This window comes from Mercenaria mercenaria, chromosome 17 (assembly GCF_021730395.1).
Source record: "Mercenaria mercenaria strain notata chromosome 17, MADL_Memer_1, whole genome shotgun sequence".
NCBI lineage: Eukaryota > Metazoa > Mollusca > Bivalvia > Venerida > Veneridae > Mercenaria > Mercenaria mercenaria.
Window position 1 is genome coordinate 66432380 of NC_069377.1, and position 21248 is coordinate 66453627.

The 21248-nt window shown below is 34.7% G+C and overlaps 1 protein-coding gene across 1 annotated transcript in view; it reads right to left on the minus strand.

The window, feature by feature from the left end:
• The window catches only part of LOC123536790 (uncharacterized), an 87027-nt gene that overhangs the window by 5607 nt on the left and 60172 nt on the right, over positions 1-21248 (minus strand). The window contains exons 18-25 of the mRNA XM_053527890.1: positions 20957-21133; positions 18315-18341; positions 8738-8813; positions 7052-7282; positions 6623-6710; positions 6073-6170; positions 4572-4767; positions 3893-4008 (exon numbers count right to left, since the gene is read on the minus strand). Of these exons, the coding sequence (XP_053383865.1) occupies positions 3893-4008; positions 4572-4767; positions 6073-6170; positions 6623-6710; positions 7052-7282; positions 8738-8813; positions 18315-18341; positions 20957-21133 (1009 nt within the window). The remainder of the gene's footprint in view (positions 1-3892; positions 4009-4571; positions 4768-6072; positions 6171-6622; positions 6711-7051; positions 7283-8737; positions 8814-18314; positions 18342-20956; positions 21134-21248) is intronic.

Genomic DNA, 21248 nt, shown 5'->3' on the forward strand with positions numbered 1-21248 from the left:
AGTCACAATGGGACGAGCAAAATGCTCAAGTTATCCTGGGATTCAAGCAATTAAAACATAGAGAACATAACGACAAAACGACCAGGGATCACATGAAGTGCTGGGGCAGCCTTGGTACTCAAGCCTTCAAAGCTAAAGCGAGCAGTGTTTTACTGTATAACCTCTAGGCCTACATTTAAACACTACAAACATAAACTATGCTGACAAATTTTATCAAATATCTCAAATCTATTGATCCTCATATTTAATAAGTGTATGAGCTCACAAAAACAGAAATATTTGTTTTTTCTACCAGCAAAAATAATGTCATTTGATGAAAAATATTTTACAAAAAGCCTCATCAAGTTTCAGTGTTGTTTTTTTTTTGTAAGTTTTACTAACGCATCTTTATAAAAAAAAATATGAAAAGTTTCAAACTCACACTACAGGCATTTAAATGAATAAATTTCTTATATCATTATTTAAGACATTTTATATTTTCTTGTCAAAAAAATCTTGAATACTCAAACAATATAGAACTAAGTCAACAAAGTTAGCAGAACATCAACACTGGCATGCAATTAGCAGTAAAATATTCATGTTTGAATCTTGGATCAATCTTTTACATAAATTATATTTTAATATGAAATAATGAAATGTTCTCATTTTCTAGGTACTTAATATACTTTTGACATGTCAGTAACTACCTTGAAATTGGTTAATACATAGAAACAAATATCAAATTGGTTGATTATAAAATAAGACTGATCCAATGTTTCAGGGAAAAGCATTAAGTGTTGGGGAAAAGCATTAAGTATTTTGCTGCATTTAAAGAACATATCAGGCAATTACAAACATTTATTTTAATTTACACAATTCTGATCCGTTACAATCGTGGTGAAGTAGTATTCGTTACCAGATAGGACAGGAAACTATTTTGTCTGGCCTAAAATCCACAAAAATCAGTACCACATTAGTTTCTACATGGGACTACATTAATACTGTTTACTGGGCAAGAAGAGCAAATAATTTCATGAAATATAACATCAGAAACTGAATGTACATTCTTACATAAGAATGTTTTTACTATATTTCTCATGACTTGATTGTATAGTGCAACAGTTTACTCTTTGTTGCGGTAAATATTTGCTATTGTTTTTTTTTTATACCAGACAAAATATATCTTAGGTCATATTCACAATACAATAATCAAATTTTCTAGTATAACTTTAAATATAAGAAAGCAAATGCTAAGTTCTGCTTATTAAATGGTAAACATCAAACCATGCTTTCTTCTTTGCACAAAACACATCAACAATATCATGCAAAATATTCTTAAATGTATGAAACCTAAAGAATATCATGTAATCATAAAACCTTGAAAATATTAGGTTTCATAAGCATCATAAATGTGATGTTGAACCTGTAAAGTATGGACTCTACTTCTGTAAGACTTGAGAGGCAGAGATACATATTTTACAAGCTATTGTATGTGTACATTTTAAAGCTCTGATATTGCCATCCCATTGTACAAGACTATTATCATTACATTTTTTACATATGAAAGTTCATGTTACATATTTGTACATGTATACATAATCTGATACAAATTCTTTGCCTATTTTTTACATTCTTTTCTCTGCATATTGTGAAATCTTCCAACCTTTAGCAAGAGATTCTGCATTTGCGACCAGTGTAGATCATGATCAGCCTGCACATCTGTGCAGAATATACAACATTTGGCTACCTTCCCTATATCACTGACAAAAAATTGAGCTATGTTAGATTGTAAAATTAACGAACTATTTTGCAAAGAATTTTCTGCTTCTTCCATTTTGATACAACTTATTTGCTGTTATTTCTTCAGGAGGGCAAATTTTTTTGCAAACACATCATAAATTGGATTTGTGTTTCCTGTACTAAATTTTTTGCTATTCCGAATAAATGCAATGCAAAATTTCTGCTTGGTAAGTCTGATTCTACCAGTATGCCTGCTTTCTAGCACAAAGACAAACTTCAAAATCAGCTGCAACATAACAAATGAAACATGAACTTTTCATATGTTTTTTCAAATAACAAATAAATTTTTAGAAATCTCCATCTGGTATCATTTGAATTCATGATAAATATTAGCTATTAAACTATGCTATAACTATGTTATAGGCTAGTAACTATGAAAATAACTGTGGTAATAATCACTTCTGTTATACCCCTACCACACAGCAACAGTACTCAAAGCTTTTCCAAATATTATAGCAAACAATTAATCTCTATATTTGTTTTAGAATGTACATTATTACAATATTTTTCCTCTACTAACTAATGGTAATTAGAATGCATTGCAAACCAAATGTTTTTTAATTTAGAATTTCATTACAACAGGCATTTGTGAATTTCAAAATGTTTAGACTGTTAGTACAGATATCTCTGCTTCAACAACTGGAAACAACCACTCCCCATTATATAACAAATAACACTGTTACTGACTGTATTAAGCGAATGTGGGTGGATTCTGGAAATGTGGGTGAATTCAGGAAATGTGGGTGTGGGTGAATTCTGGAAATGTGGATGGGTTCAGGAAATGTGGGTGAATTCAGGAAACAAGGCAATCAAGTAAGGGGAAGTGTAACAATTCTGAGGCAAGACAGGGCAAAGGCCATAAACACTTGAACATTTTAAGGAAAAGCTGAGCAATCTTTGAGATAACCAGGATTATTTTAATGGAAGCAAGGACAAAGTCAATAAAAAACTGACATGGGACAATTTCAAACAAAGCCTTGACCTTTGTTATGCAACACTGAGGGCAAAAAACTTTACAAAACAAAATAATGTAAACAACAGACATTGCCTGGTTTCTACTATTAACTTCAATTTTGTAGTTTACAAATGACTGTTCCTTAATACAAGTAAGTGATGAAAGTTTAAGTCCAGAAGGGTATTTTGTTCTTTTCATCAGTGTTATTTACCACTACAACTATTTTACTTTATGTTTAAACGAAGGATGGGATTTGAAAACATGTACTAGTAAGTGCATTTGTGATGGATTCTGTTGACTTGAGTATGAAATTATTGTGATTCAAAGTGGATAGGTATTTGTTACCATGACATCTGGTACCTGATGTAGGTACCTGAGAAACTGGGATTAAAATCTTAACAAACCAAAAACTTCATGCCATTCAATATATTCAACCATGCTATAAAAACAAGGTCATGCATTTAACAAGGAATATATGTGTTACAATATTGTCACCTCTACTTGAAAAGTATGTAACCTCCCTACAACAGAATCCAAATCATGCAATTATCAAGTACTTTGCTAATCAGACATGTTATATTTATTTAGGATTTGGCTGATTTCATGTTATACCTAGACATGGTGAGAATGTTTGTTAGTTCATCAACATAAATCATACAAAACTTTAAAACGGAAAACACAAATCATTATTACTGTGTTAAAATGAAGCTGGTTATATTATTAAGTTGCCACTTGAAATTCAGCTGAGGAGGTATATTTTGTTCCATTTTTTCTGTCCTTTGTTTTCATATGTTGAATTAAACATATACCAAGAAATACTCTTTTTAATATCATTTACTATGTGTTACTTAAAACATATTTTGGAAGATATCAGAATTGGAATCTTATTAAATTTAATAATTTCCAAATTGCCCGATTCATTTCAATTTCAATGTATACTTCGATACCTAAAATGCTAATGCAGATTTAGAAAATATGTAACAAACATAGGTTATTGCCTTTAGTACTCAATCAACACATTAATAAGTAGGTTTAAATGAAATTATCAACAAAAAAATTAAACCACTTCTACCTCAATCAAACAGTTGCTTTCATATTCAAATTTGTTTTAACATAACACACTGTTTCATCATTTAAAAATTCAAATATGTAACGTACGCTGCGATTGGCTATTCCTCCACTTCCTCGTATGGTACCAGTACTTGCTGTACTTTTGTATTTTCTAAGTGGTGCACTTCCAATTCTAGTTGCTGATCCCCCTGCATATGGCTGACCTGATAAATTATACACAAACTAAAACTGTAAGGAAACTTGTCTATATTACACCTTACTTGGTTACAGTTTAACTCAATTCTCCCAAATTAAACAAAAATCAGTCTGAAAACGTATAGAGAATGTGTTAATAGTTTTGATAATAATTCTACCTACCAAGCTTGGATGAAATGCTGTTGATAATTTAGAAGAATGTCTGAAGTGAACTACTAAACATACAGACAAGGCAAAGTATTTTACCAGTTTTACTGGTAGCAGGACTTAAAAAGCAAGAAATACATGCATACTACCACACCTCTCTTCATTTATTAGAATTACTTGTAAAGAACTTTGAATGAATTATCTCCTCTTTGCTGATATTATGTCTTCTGTCTAACAGCGGGACACTAAATCAGCATAATACAGCCATTTTCTAATCTCAATCAAGACTAGTAAAAACATAAAACATTGCTACATAACCATTATTGAACAAGTTCATAGCACATATGATTGTCTCCCTTTAAAACACATCAGACTCTCTCTACATTATCTTATTGTCTCCCTTTGATATTCAATGTCAATGTACCTGGAATGGGGTCTGGTCTTGTTGACTGTACTCTGGACTGCCTGTTTACACTGCTATTATCATTGCCATAGGTGAATGGGCGTGGCTGCCCTATGTGGGGATGTGTGTCCTTGCCAGGACTTGTACCATGAGGATGTTTCTGGGCATTCAATGAGGGTGGGGACTGCTTCTCTCTGAAAATTAACAACATTAGCATCTTTAGAAAACAGTATTTTTGTATAAATTTCATATGACATAACTTTGGTGAGGCTGACATTCATCTAATCACATGTCATTACATAAATCCATTTAACTATGGTGCATTTCATAATCTTTAAGAAGCACAATTTCTGATGTGCCCTTCCAAAAGTAACAAATGGCAATTTCAGATACTGCCCAGTATGGCGATGTTGGTGATGTAAAGGTTTGTCTGAGTTGCATTTCTTCAAATCTTTCTGCTATTTCACATGTACTTGTTCTTTAATATTAAAATAGAAAAACAAGAGTGCCAGAATGTCACAATATACGCCCGTCACAGCAAATTTCTTTACTCTAGCACCTGTATTTGCAGATGTAATTTTAATTTTGTGGTTGTTAGTAATCATTGTAATTCTTTCGTTTTTCTAAGTCCACAAAAAAACTCCTTACCAGGTAGAGATACCTTAAAATACACCTAAAATTAGAAAGTAACAACTATGTTGTACCACAGAAAAGTGGTCTTGGTTTTTCCCTACGGTCAATTATAAAAAAGTTACAATATAAGTTATTTATAGTAACAACTAAGGGAAGTTAATCTTAAAAAAAAAAAAAAAAAAATTCCAAAAAAAAAAAAAAAAAAAACCCCAAAAAAAACAAGAGCTGTCTCCATAGGATGACACATGCCCCCGATGGCACTTTGAATGAATATATAGTTATGGCCGATGTTAGAGTTTAGGACCTTTGACCTACGGAACTGGGTCTTGCGCGCGACACGTCGTCTTAATGTGTCACACATTCATGCGTAGATATTTTAAAATCCATGCATGAATGACAAAGATATGGACCGGACACGCCTATCAATGCGCTATCATGAAAAATGACCTTTAACGTCTAAGTGTGACCTTGACCTTTGAGCTACGGACCTGGGTCTTGCGCGGACGTCGTATAGTGTGTACCATTTATGCAGTTATTTGAAATCCTCTGATGACAGAATGACGCATTCATCAATGCCTATCTTTAACATGTGACTTGACTTTGAGCTACGACGTCTTGCGCCAACAGTGTTATGGGTACACATCATCAGTTATTGAAAGTCCACCATCGTGACAAAGTATGGACGACACGCCCACAAAGCATATCCTTTTAGTTAAGTGTACTTGACTGAGCTAAGACCTGGCTTGCGCGAAGTTTCTGTGACACATTTGCAGTTATGAAATCCTCTCGGACAAGATATGGAGACAGAAAATTGCGGCGTGACAACGACAACTGACAGCGTCAAAAACTATATGCTCCCTCGGGCATAAAGTGAAGCAAAAAAAAGTACCGCTAGGTAGACAGGTTCTGGTTTAGGTTCATTCAAGTTGACATTCATCTCAGTTAAGATCTCATCTTGACTTGTCATTGGTACCCCAGTGTCTGGTACTGAAATATTGCAATTAAGGTATATCTTTATCAACAATTCAATATTAACTGGTAAATTAGAGTAAACAATTCAGTAATATAAATTCATCAATTCAAGGAAAAAACCCAGCATTATGAAATCACAAATATTTGAAAACACAGCATTATAAATAAACAATTTTTAAAAAATTCAGCAGTATACATTCAGCAAAACAAAGTATATTTCAGTAACTACAGGAAAACTCAGCAGTAAGAATCCAGCAATTAATGGGAAATTTATTATTGTCCAGACACTAACCAGATACAATAAAACACATTTCCATGACCATAAAATGTTCTGGACATTCCCACTATGAGCCTGGTCAAGAGATTGTTATTCAAGAGCTGGTATCAAATGTTTTATACTTTCATTGTAAAAGTTAGAAAGTATAAAGGCAAACTATTTGAAAACAAGCTACTAAAAGCTAACTTACTTGGAGCTTGTTCAGTTGGTGAACCTGTTAAACTATCCTCATAAAGGTTCTTTGTAAATCTGTGAGCTGCTGTCATCCATGCTATAGCCTGTTAACATATTAAAAATAAATCATTTTCATAAATACTTGAATCTTCATTTTTTTCTTATAAACTGGATGATAGCAGGTTATAACAGCAATACTATCAGATTATTACTTTTTTACAGAAAAAAAAAGATTGTTTTGAAACTTGATAAGACTGCAGGGGGATGAATTCATAAAACATTTGCTTTGTCTAATCAAAGTTTGCTTTGTTTAGTTAACTATATCAAATCTAGGGTTAGATCCTAGTTTAGATCACAACCACAAATGACAAAAGAAAGGAAGCGCTACTATCACAATGTAGAAAGTCTAAATAAGAAAGCCTATACAACAAACTCAACAACTCACCTGCCCATTTGGTTTACACAAAATTGTTGTACACTCAGGACCTGTTCCCCATTTCTGTTGTTCCCTCCATACAAAATCTTTTGGTGGTTGGTGCTCTATAGGATCCTGGGAACCAGACCATATAGTAATAGTACATTCTGCTGCAAATTTCGTCCTTGGTGGGAACCGGAACACGGCAACAGGATGACCTCCAACATTCTGCTGTATCATGTAGCCTCCAAACTCTATTTCCTGAAGGCAGACAATCATTCAGAATTTCTTATATAACTATCTCAAACAAAAATTCTTGCTATATAAATTTTATTTCTGCATTTATGTCATGTTCAATTGATCTCTTTTATGTCACTTGTTACATCATTTTAAACATTGTTTTTGAAGAAGGCTAATTTCTTTATTATTCTCAATTTCATTTGAACTTTATGTTATATTCTGTAATTATGAAGATTCCATCACTAGCTACATTGTTAAAACAAAAATTTGCTAATTCTTACAAGTAAACCACTTTCATGATGATCATCTGATATCTAACATTTAACTTCAAGATGGCTGCTGAAATTCAAGATGGCTGCCAATGTTTAAATTTTAGCCCCAAGACCTAGGATTGGAATCTGACATCTCACCTCTTTATAAGTTAAACTTTTTTACAACAAAAGCAGTGTTCAATGCTGACACTGATAATATCATACTTTTTAAACCTTATCTCACAGAATTGGAAATACTGTTACGTATTCATGAAGTCAAAGATGTAACAGGATTTTCTGTCAAAATTAATGATCTTCTACAATGTGTAACTAGCCTTGTATATTCACTTTTAAAATTATTTTAAAGAAACTGTAACATTTTTGTTGAAATTTAAAAGTTGAAATATTCAATAATTTTATCACACTGTGCAATACAAAGAGTTTATTGACCAAATGTTCCAAAATGTGTATTTTAAATGCTAGACAAACAAAAAGCACATGTCAACTTTATCATTTAATTAGAAACGGTACCCACATGTAGGGTAGTTTCTATTTATTCAGCCTAAATGTTAAGTAAATATAATTTCAACTTTCAATCAAGTTCAAGTTTATAGATTTTAGAAAAGATACGAAAAAGGTTTGTAACAAAACTTTCTCCTTTAGTTCAGCAAATAAATATATGCAAAAAGACAATTACCATTACCAGAAAGTAATTGTACCATTTTTTATGTTGCTTTATATTTTATCATTTCCTCTATTTATTTTTTTATTTAAATATGTTAAATATTGTAAAGATTAAAAATTCTTAATTTATTCAAGTTTAGATTTTTATCTTTTATACATTTAACTAAACAGGCCAGTAATTACACCAAATTTCACGGAGGTATACATGACTCAAATAAAATATACAGACTCTGAGATACAATTTATGGAATTTTCAATATACACACTTCTGAAAATGCAAATATACAAAGAAGGGTGCAACTGGTATAGAATGTAGCTTTACATAAAACATAACTATATACTAGACTACTAAATTTTTCATTTTCAAATTTCCACCTTTAATTACAGTAAAACAGTGATAGCTCAAGGTCACATGGGGGTAAGCAAATTATTTCTTGAGTGCATCCAAACATAGAAAGTATATTAAAAACAGCCAGAGATCAAACAAATTGCACAAGCGACTCTAGTTAAAGTGTAAATTATAAAAGTGCAATGACCATACCTGTTTTCCTTCATTGAAGAGTCGTATAAATTTCCCGTCCTGGTTCACTTCCAGAATCTTGATATCACCAACAGCACTGCCAACAAAACCCATACTGTTAATCTATTGTTATTATAGCAACAAACTTTAAACAATTTCCAAAGATGCTGTCTAGTTCAAAATATATTTCACCTTATATGATACACTATGTGTTCTCAGTGTTAATTTACTGAAACTTAAGAGCCATCTAATATATATATTAGAACAGTTGTCTAATAATTGCAATCTTTCACAATATATTCCACTTTATCTGTATCTTTTAGGCTTCACAAAGTCTCCTTCAGCACTTTTCATCAACTGTTACAATTTCTTTTTAGAAAACAATATTATTATTTTATAGTTGTATTTGGATATCTTTTTGACTAAGAACTGTACAAATTCCTTTATCATTTAAATCCAAGTTTTTCAAGAGAAATTTCTTCTTTTTTCAGCTCTTTCGATTATCAGAAATGTTGTGGTTAACTCAAACAGTTTGTATGATTATGATATTGCCAAGGGCTTACTGAAGCGAAATATATGTCACTGTATCAAATCTAAACTTTTGAACAAATGAATAAATAAATCTTAGATAATCTTAAACGATTATTTGCAAAAAAAATACATCTTATCTCAAGTAGATGCACTTCAAATATTTATAAAGAATCAATCGATCAACTCTTGTACATTTGGATATGAAATTACGAATTCCGAATATCTCCACGTCGTTTGTAAATCCAATTTACCATGCATCTGCTTATTGTGTTTCACACTAGTTTACAAAATCATTTCAATAAATTCTAAACTCATTAATAATTCAGCCAAATATTATTCTTCAATTTCAATAAATTCTGAACAGAGATATAAATTACCGACTTTAACCCAGTCAAAACTTTTTCCTCATTTTTTTCGCACACATTGAAAATCCTTAAATTTCAAAGTATAAGTTTACCCGAGGAACCTTATATCAAATTAAACATAAAATCCTAGCTCATAATCTGTGATAATCTATTCCCTATTGGGATTAAACAATAGTTACCAAGTTCTATTCATTGAACATTGATTAATGTCAGACTTGCCTATACTCTTAAAATACTACTAATCCAAAATCGCCTTGGCTTTGAAATATAATCAATCGTTAAGCCTGGTCTATACAAGAAAAAATTCTTCACTACTGATTTTAAATTAAATACTGCTATGAAAAGTTATTGACTTTTTTGTCATTTTGAGATAACGACCCAAAATCAATTGTGGTTTAAATACAGAAGTTTTATTTGATTAATAGTACTTATTACTTTATATTAGATGATGTTACGTAATGACTTTTTCTTTATCGTGTGAAAATACAGAGGCACTGAATGGTCATGTACCAATCTGCATACATGTATAAAATATTATGTAATGCATATAAATCCTATCTGAATATAAAATAGATTAATACAAATTAAAAAATCCTATGAATCAAGATTAATATATTTCTTCTACTTACAGAAACATAAGGATAGAGAATATCTTGAAAAACTCCCTATTTTCAATTCATTTGCTGCATATTAACACTAACAATACTCATTTCACGTTTTCTGTATTGATCAAAACTTACATTCATTTCTTATAAGAACATAACCATTACTATGTTTTAAGCAACACTCGACTATTCAACAGCCTTCTCAAATGAATGAATATAAAAGTCAAACAAGAGATCACAGAGTGATCTTGGCGCCCACCAATGTGCCATTTTTGAGTGTTCCAAATTTCAAGACTTATTGACTAGCTCAAGGTCAAATTTCATTTCCGTACACAACACAAATCTATGCATGTGGTCCAAATTTGAAGCCTGTACATTCAAAAATGTGAAAGTAGGTCACTAGGTCAATGTCAAGGTCAAAGTCTGTTTCAGTACACAAAACTATGCATGTGGTTAAAATTTGAAGCCTGTAGCTACAGAAAAGTGAAAGTAGGTCACTAGGTCAATCTTAAGGTCAAAGTTCATTTCGGTACATAAAACTATGCAAGTGGTCCAAATTTGAAGACTGTAGCTTGAGAAATGTAAAAGAAGGTCACTAGGTCAAAATCCAGGTCAAATTTTACTTCGGAATACAAAACTATGCATGTGGTCCAAATTTGAAGCCTGTACCTTTAAAAATGTGAAAGTAGGTCACTAGGTCAATGTAAAGGTCAAAGTTTGTTTCGGTACATAAAACTATGCATGTGGTCCAAATTTGAAGGCTGTAGCTTGAGAAATGTAAAAGTAGGTCACTAGGTCAAAATCAAGGTCAAATTTTATTTCGGAATACAAAACTATGCATGTGGTCCAAATTTGAAGCCTGTACCTTAAAAATGTGAAAGTAGGTCACTAGGTCAATGTAAAGGTCAAAGGTCATTTCAGTACACAAAACTATGCAAGTGGTCCAAATTTGAAGGATGTAGCTTGAGAAATGTAAAAGTAGGTCACTAGGTCAAAATCAAGGTCAAATTTTATTTCAGAATACAAAACTATGCATGTGGTCCAAATCTGAAGCCTGTACATTCAAAAATGTGGAAGTAGGTCACTAGGTCAATGTCAAGGTCAAAGTTTTTTTCGGTACACAAAACTATGCATGTAGTCCAAATCTGAAGGCTGTAGCTTGAGAAATGTGAAGTAGGTCACTAGGTCAAAATCAATGTCAAATTTCATTTTGAAACACGAAACTATGCATATGGTCAAAATTTGATGCCTGTACCTTCAAAAATGTGAAAGTAGGTCACTAGGTCAAAATAAAGGTCAAAGTTTTTTCCAGTGCACAAAATTATGCATGTGGTCCAAATTTGAAGGCTGTAGCTACAGAAATGTGAAAGTAGGTCACTAGGTCAAAATCAAGGTCATCTCATGTCAAGGTTCATCTTGCCACTCAAAATATACATGTGGTCCAAGTTTGAATGTTGTAGTTACTGACAAGAACATTTTAAAAGCTTTTCCCTGTATAAGTCTATATGAACCATGTGACCCCCGGGGCGGGGCCATATTTAACCCTAGGAGGATAATTTGAACAAACTTGGTAGAGAACCACTAGATGATGCTACATTACAAGTATCAAAGCCCTAGGCTTTGTGGTTTGGACAAGAAGTTTTTCCCTATATAAGTCTATGTAAACCATATGACCCCCAGGGCGGGGCCATAGTTGACCCTAGGGGTATAATTTGAATAATCTTAGTTGAAGACCACTAGATGATGTCACATACAAAATATCAAAGCCCTAGGCCCTGTGGTTTTGGACAAGAGGGTATTCAAAGTTTTTCCGTATATAAGTCATTATAAACCATGTGACCCCCAGGGCGGGGCCATATTTGACCCCAGAGAAATAATTTGAATCATCTTGGTAGAGGACCACTAGATGATGCTTCATACCAAATATCAAAGCCCTAGGCTCTGTGGTTTTGGACAAGAAGGTTTTCAAAGTTTTTCCCTATATAAATCTATATAAATTATAGAAATAAACAAAGGGCCATAACTCACTCATAAATTGTTGAACCAGTCTGATTTTCAGGGGGACACAAATAGGGTACCAATACATCATTCTGACAAAGTTTGGTCAAAATCCCCCCAGTAGTTTCTGAGGAGATGCGATAACGAGAAATTGTTAACGGACGGACGGACGGACGGACGGACGGAATGACGGACGGACAGACCACGGACGCAGAGTGATTTTAATAGCCCACCATCTGATGATGGTGGGCTAAAAAGGAATACAGTTTTGTAAAAATGCAAAACAGAGTTATGGAACCTGTACAATGCATGTCAGCTCATCACAGTGGACAAGTGTGTGAAGTTTCAATTCATTCCCATTAGTGGGCATAATTTTGTAAAAATGCAAAGAAGACTTATGCACCTTGTGCAGTCAGTTCATCATAGTGAACAAGTGTGAGAAGTTTCAGCTGGTACTGAGATACCAGCTTACAAGCAAAAATTTAACTAAGAACTGCTAGGTCGAAAAAGGGGAATAACTTTGTAAAGGTGAAAAACAGAGTTATGGAACCTGTGTGCTGCAAGTCAAATCATCACAGTGAACAAGTATGTGAAGTTTCAATCTATTCCCAGTAGTGTGTACTGAGTACTGAGGAACCAGCTTACATACAAAAACTTAAACAAAAATTGCTAAGTGGAAAAAGGGGCATAATTTTGTAAACAAGAGGGCCATGAAGGCCCTGTATCGCTCACCTTACCTACTGACTTAAAGATCATCAAGAGTAACATTCTGACCAAGTTTCATTAAGATATGGTCATAAATGTGGCCTCTAGATTGTTGACTAGTTTTTCCTTTGATTTGACCCAGTGATCTAGTTTTTGACCAGACATGACCCAGATTCGAATCTGAGCCCGCCCGCTTAGCTCAGTAGGTAGAGCGTTGGTCTACGGATCGCAGGGTCGCGAGTTCGATCCTCGGGCGGGGCGTATGTTCTCCGTGACTATTTGATAAACGACATTGTGTCTGAAATCATTAGTCCTCCACCTCTGATTCACGTGGGGAAGTTGGCAGTTACTTGCGGAGAACAGGTTTGTACTGGTACAGAATCCAGGAAAACTGGTTAGGTTAACTGCCCGCCGTTACATGACTGAAATACTGTTGAAAAACGGCGTTAAACCCAAAAACAAACAAACAGATTCGAATCTGACCTAAAGATCATCAAGTTTAACATTCTGACTAAGTTTCATGAAGATACAGTCATGAATGTGGCCTCTAGAGTGTCAACAAGCTTTTTCTTTTGATTTGACCTAGTGACCTAGTTTTTGACCCCACCTGACCCAGATTTGAACTTGACCTATAAATCATCAAGATTAACATTCTGACAAAGTTTCATGAAGATACTGTCATAAATGTGGCCTCTACAGTGTTAACAAGCTTTTCCTTTGATTTGACCTGGTGACCTAGTTTTTGACCCAAGATGACCCAATATTGAACTTATCCAAGATTTTATTAAGGGTTACATTCTGACCAAGTTTCATTAAGATTGGGCCAAAATTGTGACCTCTAGAGTGTTCACAAGCTTTTCCTTTGATTTGACCTGGTGACCTAGTTTTTGACCCCAGATGACCCAATTTCAAAATCTTTCAAGATTTTATTAAGGGGAACATTCTGACCAAGTTTCATTAAGGTTGAGCCAAAAATGTGACGTCTAGAGTGTTAACAAGCTTTTCCTTTGATTTGACCTGGTGACCTAGTTTTTGATCCCAGATGACCCAATATCGAACTTGTCCCAGATTTTATTGAGAGTAACATTCTGACCAAGTTTCATTAAGATTTGGCCAAAATTGTGACCTCTAGAGTGTTAACAAGCTTTTCCTTTGATTTGACCTGGTGACCTAGTTTTTGACCCCAGATGACCCAATATTGAACTCGTCCAAGATTTTATTGAGGGTAACATTCTGAGCAAGTTTCATTAAGATTGCGCCTAAATTGTGACCTCTAGAGTGTTAACAGTCAAATTGTTGACGCCGACGGATGCCGACGGACAATGGATGCCGACGGACGACGGACACAGGGTGATCACAAAAGCTCACCTTGAGCACTTTGTGCTCAGGTGAGCTAAAAAGCTAACTCAGTTTAACACAGTACGTATAGTTGTGAAGTTTCGATCATTCCCAAAAGTGGTTACTGAGATACAAGCTTACATACAAAACTTTAACAAAACTGGGATGCCAACCCTGCTGCACAGATGAGTCCAATAGCTCTACCTATTCTTCAACTTTTTTTACATCAACACTGTGTTGACATGACATTATGCAAGTAAAATTGTGTTAGAACCACAGAAAAGACATGTAATAAAAACGTTTTCTTAGAGGAAGATAAAACTATCTTTTACTTATGAACAGATTTAACATCTTTAATTACAGCTATATCACTCTTAAATTTAAAATAGTGCATATGGAGTTAACTTGGTTGAAGGTAAAAACATTTTAAAACATTTGCCTCAAATTATGAAACTCAGTATTTCAAAGACAATAACATTGCAAAGCAATATAATAATAAAACTGTTTTTTGAATGTACTTTTGAAGAAAAGGAAAAAAAAAACAAGTATTTTCAAAGACAGCTACAATGGTTCAAAATAAGACAACAGGGTCACAAAGAACTTATATTTCTCACCAAACTACTTGCAATGAACAAGTTGATTCCTTGAAACATTGATATAACAAACATACTGCAATTTTTCTTTAAATCAAGGGCCATAACTCTGGTTATATAATATTTCAGAAATCCTGCCAAATATCCATATTGTCTGGGATCTTGTGAACATAAAGATATCTAGCTAAACAGCGTGGCCTCTTTTAAGTTAATAGTGAAAAAATAGCAGTTTCAACAATCTGAAGAGTAATAACTTTGGTGTTATAAAAGTAAACCTGCCCATTACCATGCTCAATTGAGAATATGTGGAAATATACATTTTGTGCTAGTTTCATGAAATTTACTCAAGTGGCCTGTCATATGTTAAAGATAAAAAAACTAGGTTTAATATTTTCAAGTACCATAACTCTGCTGTTAGTAAAGTAATCTTTACATTTATAAAAATGACTGAGATCTTGTAGTCTTGTATATACAGTCTATATAAGCTTCATGAAAATTGCTCAAGAACTGAGGCTTCAATGACATAAACACTTGTTGAAGGATGACTAATGGATGATGGACATGGATGATGGACATGGATGGAAGCTGATCACAATATCTCAATCTTGACCTAACAACAGACCTAAAAATTAATATTTTGAAATTGTCCCCTTTATTTACTAACTAATTTGGCTGCCCATATCTTCTCCTCCCCACTAGTACTACGACTACACACAAGATAAGAAAATGATATCTATTAAACTAGATCTAGAACAACATATTATAAGCCATATTCTAGAAATGTTTTCACAAACTAGACAATAAAAGAAGAAAACAGAACAATCACACATTTATCAAGAAGGTAAAAACATGTCTTTTTATCATTTCAAGAAGCCAGACACTAAAAAGAGCACTATTAGATTAAAACTGTCCATTTTTTAGCATTAATGTATGATCTGTAGCAAGGTAAAGTTCATTTAAGCAGCCACCAAGTACTGGCCATGGGGTAAAAAGCAAACAACAACACTGATTGACTTCAGACTATGGAAGCCCTGGAGGGACAATTGATTTCCGTACTTCCCACTTCTGACTTCTAACTTTTGCACTTCTCACTTCCAACTTCTTTACTTCCTACTTCCAACTTCCACACTTCTGACTTCTAACTTCTGCACTTCTGACTTCCAACTTCCTGATTTTCGACTTCTGATTTCCAACTTCCACACTTCTTACTTCCGACTTCTTGACTTCTTACTTCCTTCTTCTAACTTTTGCACTTTTGACTTCTTACTTCCGTACTTCTAACTTCCAACTTCTTGACTTCTTACTTCTGACTTCCACACTTCTGACTTCCAAAGAGGGAAAGTTGGAAGTCAGAAGTGCGGAAGTTGGAAGTCAGAAGTCAGGAAGTTAGAAGTGCGGAAGTTATAAGTCAGAAGTGCGGCAGTTAGAAGAGGGAAGTAAGAAGTCAAGAAGTCGGAAGTAAGAAGTGTGGAAGTTCGAAATCAGAAGGCGAACATCAGGAAGTTAGAAGTCAAAAGTGCAGAAGTTAGAAGTCAGAAGTGTGGGAGTTAGAAGAGGGAAGTAAGAAGTCAAAAAGTCGGAAGTAAGAAGTGTGGAAGTTGGAAATCAGAAGTCGAAAGTCAGGAAGTTGGAAGACAGAAGTGTGGAAGTTAGAAGTCAGAAGTGCAGAAGTTAGAAGTAGGAAGTCAAGAAGTTGGAAGTGAGAAGTGCAAACGTTAGAAGTCAGAAGTGGGAAGTATGAAAATCAATTGTCCCTCCAGGGCTTCCATATCAGACTATAATTGTGTGTTTCACCATTTTGTGAACACTAACACTGTCAAGGGTTTTGTATGACGTGATACAACACTGAGATATATGGGGACAAATTCATTAAAAAATCAAATGGTAAATGAAGGTCAAAAGCTCTTTTGTGCAAGGGTTTTTCTCAGTGGGTGACAGATACAAGATGAGACAACAACATGTTGAACACACGAACCTTTTCCAAAATTCTAGTTTGCTGCAAAAATGTTCAAGTAGATAAAAAAATTAAAACAAACTACATTAAAATATATCTTTTATTATTGAAAATGTGGGTTCTTTCCAGCACTGATAAGGAGTTCATAAATTCCATAAAAGAACTTTACACAGCTATACTGTGTTTAGTACATGGAAGAAGAACCCTATGCCCTTACATAGTCACAAAACATATTAGTAATGAGAAAAAAAGAAAAGACAAAATAGAAAATCTATTCAATTAGATGTTTTAGAACAAAAGGATCAGGATGACCCTGAATTGCTCACCTGAGTAATATGAGCCACAAGTTTAAAGTGGCAAACAGATGCTAAAATATTAGAAAGTAGGTCAGTATGTCATATTCATGGTCACTGAAAGTCAGTTTTAAGATTGGTGTGCAAAACTGTACATGTCATCCTTTAAGGCTGTATCTTAAAAAAAACAAGAAAGTAGGTCAAGGTCACAGTCAAGTGACCCCTAATCACTTGGGGTCATCAGGTAATTATAATTAAACAGTCTAGGAAATATGATCTAATAATTTTTGAAGTATTTATTCCTATATAACTCATATAACAAGTGACCCCAAGGGTGGGGCCTCTTTTCACCCCATGGGCATAATCTGAACAATCTTGTTAGAGATCCACTAGGCAATGCTACATACCAAATATCAAAGGCCTAGGCCTTGAACTTTCAGACAAGAGGATTTTTTCCCCCTACATGTCTATGTTAAATTTGGGACCCCCAGGGCAGGGCCTCTTTTCACCCCAGGGGCATAATTTGAACAATTTTGGTAGAGGACTACAAGGCAATGCAACATACCAAATATCAAAAGCCTAGGCCTTGCAGTTTCAGGCAAGAAGACTTTTAAAGTGTTTTCCTTTATAATTCTATGTAAAACTTGAGACTCCCAGGGCAGGGCCTCTTTTCACCCCAGGGTTATAATTTGAATAATTTTGGTAGAGAACCACAAGGCAATGCTACATACCAAATATCAAAGGCCTAGGTCTTGTGGTTTTAGACAAGAAGATTTTTAAAAAAATTTCCAATATAAGTCTATGTCAAACTTGTGACCCCCTGGGCGGGGCCTCTTTTCACCATAGGGGCACAAATTGCAAAATCTTCATAGAGGACCATTAGATGATGTCACAGGCCAAATATCAAGGCTCTATGCCTTGCAGTTATGGACAAGAAGATTTTTAAAGTTTTTCCTTCCGGTTGCCATGGCAACCAGAGTTCTGCATGGAATTCAATTCTTCGAATAATTTTGAAAGGGGCCCACCCAAGGACCATTCCTGTGAAGTTTTGTGTAATTCTGCCCGGTGGTTTTCAAGAAGATTTTTTTAGAAAATGTTGACGGACAGATGACTCACGATGGACAACGTACATTGAGCGTTCACAAAAACTCAACATGAGTCTTTGGCTCAGGTGTTAAAAATGCTTGAAAAAAAAGTTTTAGAAAATAATGTAGACCTTGATACATGCTTCAAGGGTTCAATTCTGTAAGTGAATAGGTAAATGTAAAGTAAGGTGAAAAAATATGCAAACACCAAGTATCCAAATATTAGAAATGAAGTCAGACATTTTAGAAATTGTATAATGTATTAATTTCATTCATTTTAACTGACACATTTAGCTTTTCTGACCAAGCTTTGTCCATACTAAGTCTGTTTTTAAAATGCTGTTAAAAACAATGGTAAAATAGTCATATTCTTTGCAACATTAAGCCTAAACTAGAAGATGCTTTTGTAAAAAAGTGCATGTTTCCCCAAATGCATAGTCGTATATGCAAGAAGCCAATAGGGGATATGGGAGATAGCCAAAGAGACACTGATGGTTGGCTGCAATAGGGATCACCCACTTGGCATGTCCAGTCATCTTGCTAAGTTTCAACATTCTAGGCTCTGCTGTAACCTTGACCTTTAATAAACTGACCTCAAAATCAATACAGGTCATCTACTATGTATGTCCAATCATCCTATGAAGTTTCAACATTCTGGGTCAAGTGGTTCTGAAGTTATTGTCCGGAAATGATTTTACATGACCAGGCCCCTGTGACCTTGACCTTTAATAGCATGATCCAAATATCAATAGGGGTCATCTACTCTGCATGTTCAATCATCATATGAAGTTTCAACATTCTTTGTCAAGTGTTTCTCAAGTTATTGATTGGAAATGGTTTTCCATATTCAGGCCTCTGTGACCTTGACCTTTAACAGAGTGACCCCAAAATCAATAGGGGTCATCTACTCTGCATGACCAAGCATCTTATGAAGTTTCAATATTCTGGGTCAAGTGGTTCTCAAGTTACTGACTGCAAACGGTTTTCCATGTTCAGGCCCCTGTGACCTTGACCTTTATCAGAGTGACCCTAAAATCAATAGTGGTCGTCTACTCTGCAAGACCAATCATCCTATGAAGTTTCAATATTCTGGGTCAAGTGGTTCTCAAGTTACTGACCGGAAACGGTTTTCCATGTTCAGGCTCCTGTGACCTTGACCTTTAACAGAGTGACCCCAAAATCAGTAGGGGTCATCTACTTTGCATGACCAATCATCCTATGAAGTTTCAACATTCTGAGTCAAGCGAATCTACTCTGCAATACCAACCATCTTATGAAGTTTCAACATTCTGGGTCAAGTAGTTCTCAAATTACTGACCTGAAACAGTTTTCCATGTTCTGGTCCCTGTGACCTTGACCTTTAATTAAGTGACCCCAAAATCAGTAGGGGTCATCTACTTTGCATGACCAATCATCCTATGAAGTTTCAACATTCTGAGTCAAGCGAATCTCAAGTTATTGATCGGAAATGGTTTTCAATGTTCAGGCCCCTGAGACCTTGACCTTTAACAGAGTGGACCAAAAATCTATAGGGGTCATCTACTCTGCAAGACCAATCATCTTATGAAGTTTCAACATTCTGGGTCAAGTGGTTCTCAAGTTATTGATCAGAAATGCTTGTCAATGTTTAGGCTCCTGTGGCCTTGACCTTTAACAGAGTGACCCGAAAATTAATAGGGGTCATCTACTCTGCATGGCCAATCATCTTATGAAGTTTCAACATTCTGGATCAAAAGATCTGCCCACCTAAAATTGAATTTGCCTTCCAATAAAATACAGTTTCTGACAACATTTTGTTGTTAAAAGAAATGGGCACATGTGATCTTAATTAAAGAGATCAGAATTTGGAGGATAACACAGACCTGTGGAACTGCCTTTTTTATTTTTTACATGAGCAAGGAAATATTTGATAAATCTGTGGAAACAGGTGCACTACAGTGCATAGCATAATGTGCATGAAGCAAAGCTGAAGTAATTGTGAGGGAACTAAATTGGAAACAGATGGGTGGATGACCAGTATCATCCTATAATACATCTATCTGATCATTTCCTAAAACAGTGAAAATAAGCATTGATAATAAGAAGGGTCCAAGGTGACAGACGGTCACTGTAATTTCAGTATTAGTCATTCACTGCCTATCAGCAATGTGCCTGCCAATTTTGAGAGTCTTGTGTAAAGTCATCTGAAAATGTTGAGCAGAAAAGGCTTCTTGCACTAACAGTGACTGTGCTCTTAACCTTTGACCTTGTATTCAATAAGGTTCATCTGCTGCCAACTGGCAATGCTCCTGCAGTCAGTGTGACCTTGACCTTTGGCCATATAAATATAAAATATAAATTACCATATGCCTGATAAATAAGTGGACCACTGGTCAAGGGGTTTTCAAGTTACTGAATGGATTTTTTGTACAAACAGTCAATGTGACCTTGACTTTTGACCCCCAATCTCAAAATCAATTGGGGTCATACACTGCCCATGTGCAATATGTATATAAAGTTTCAGAATCATAGGTCAAAGCACTCTGAAGGAAAGACCTGCACCATCATATACCAAGTCTCTTTTGGCATACAAAAAGTCACTTTCAGACCAAACCTGGTCAAACAGCTAGGGATTCAATCTGTTCACATTTTCATTTCACTATCATTTCCATTATGGTTCTAGTGTATATATGAAATAACCTTAACTTCTGTAACCTAGAACCTTAAATATGCATAACAGTTTCTAACACTTGTCATAGCACTTCAAATGAAAAAACCTGTGTTGATGTCTCACCTTGATGTTGAAGTTGTGTAGTCATGGAACACTGAACTCTGCGGACGGTCAGCAGGTCTGGGCTCAGGCACTGGATCTACCCGATCAGAGGCAGCACTGCGTGGTCTCTCTACTTGCTCTGTCATTTCTGGTGCTGAGGGAGCCAATATAGGCTGTTGCTGAGTAACCATTTCAAGGCTGGTTAAAAAAGCAAGAACTTTACTATCACTCTTACTAAAGTAAATGTTTGTTTGTTTGTTTGTTTTGGGTTTAACGCCGTTTTTCAACAGTATTTCAGTCATGTAACGGCGGG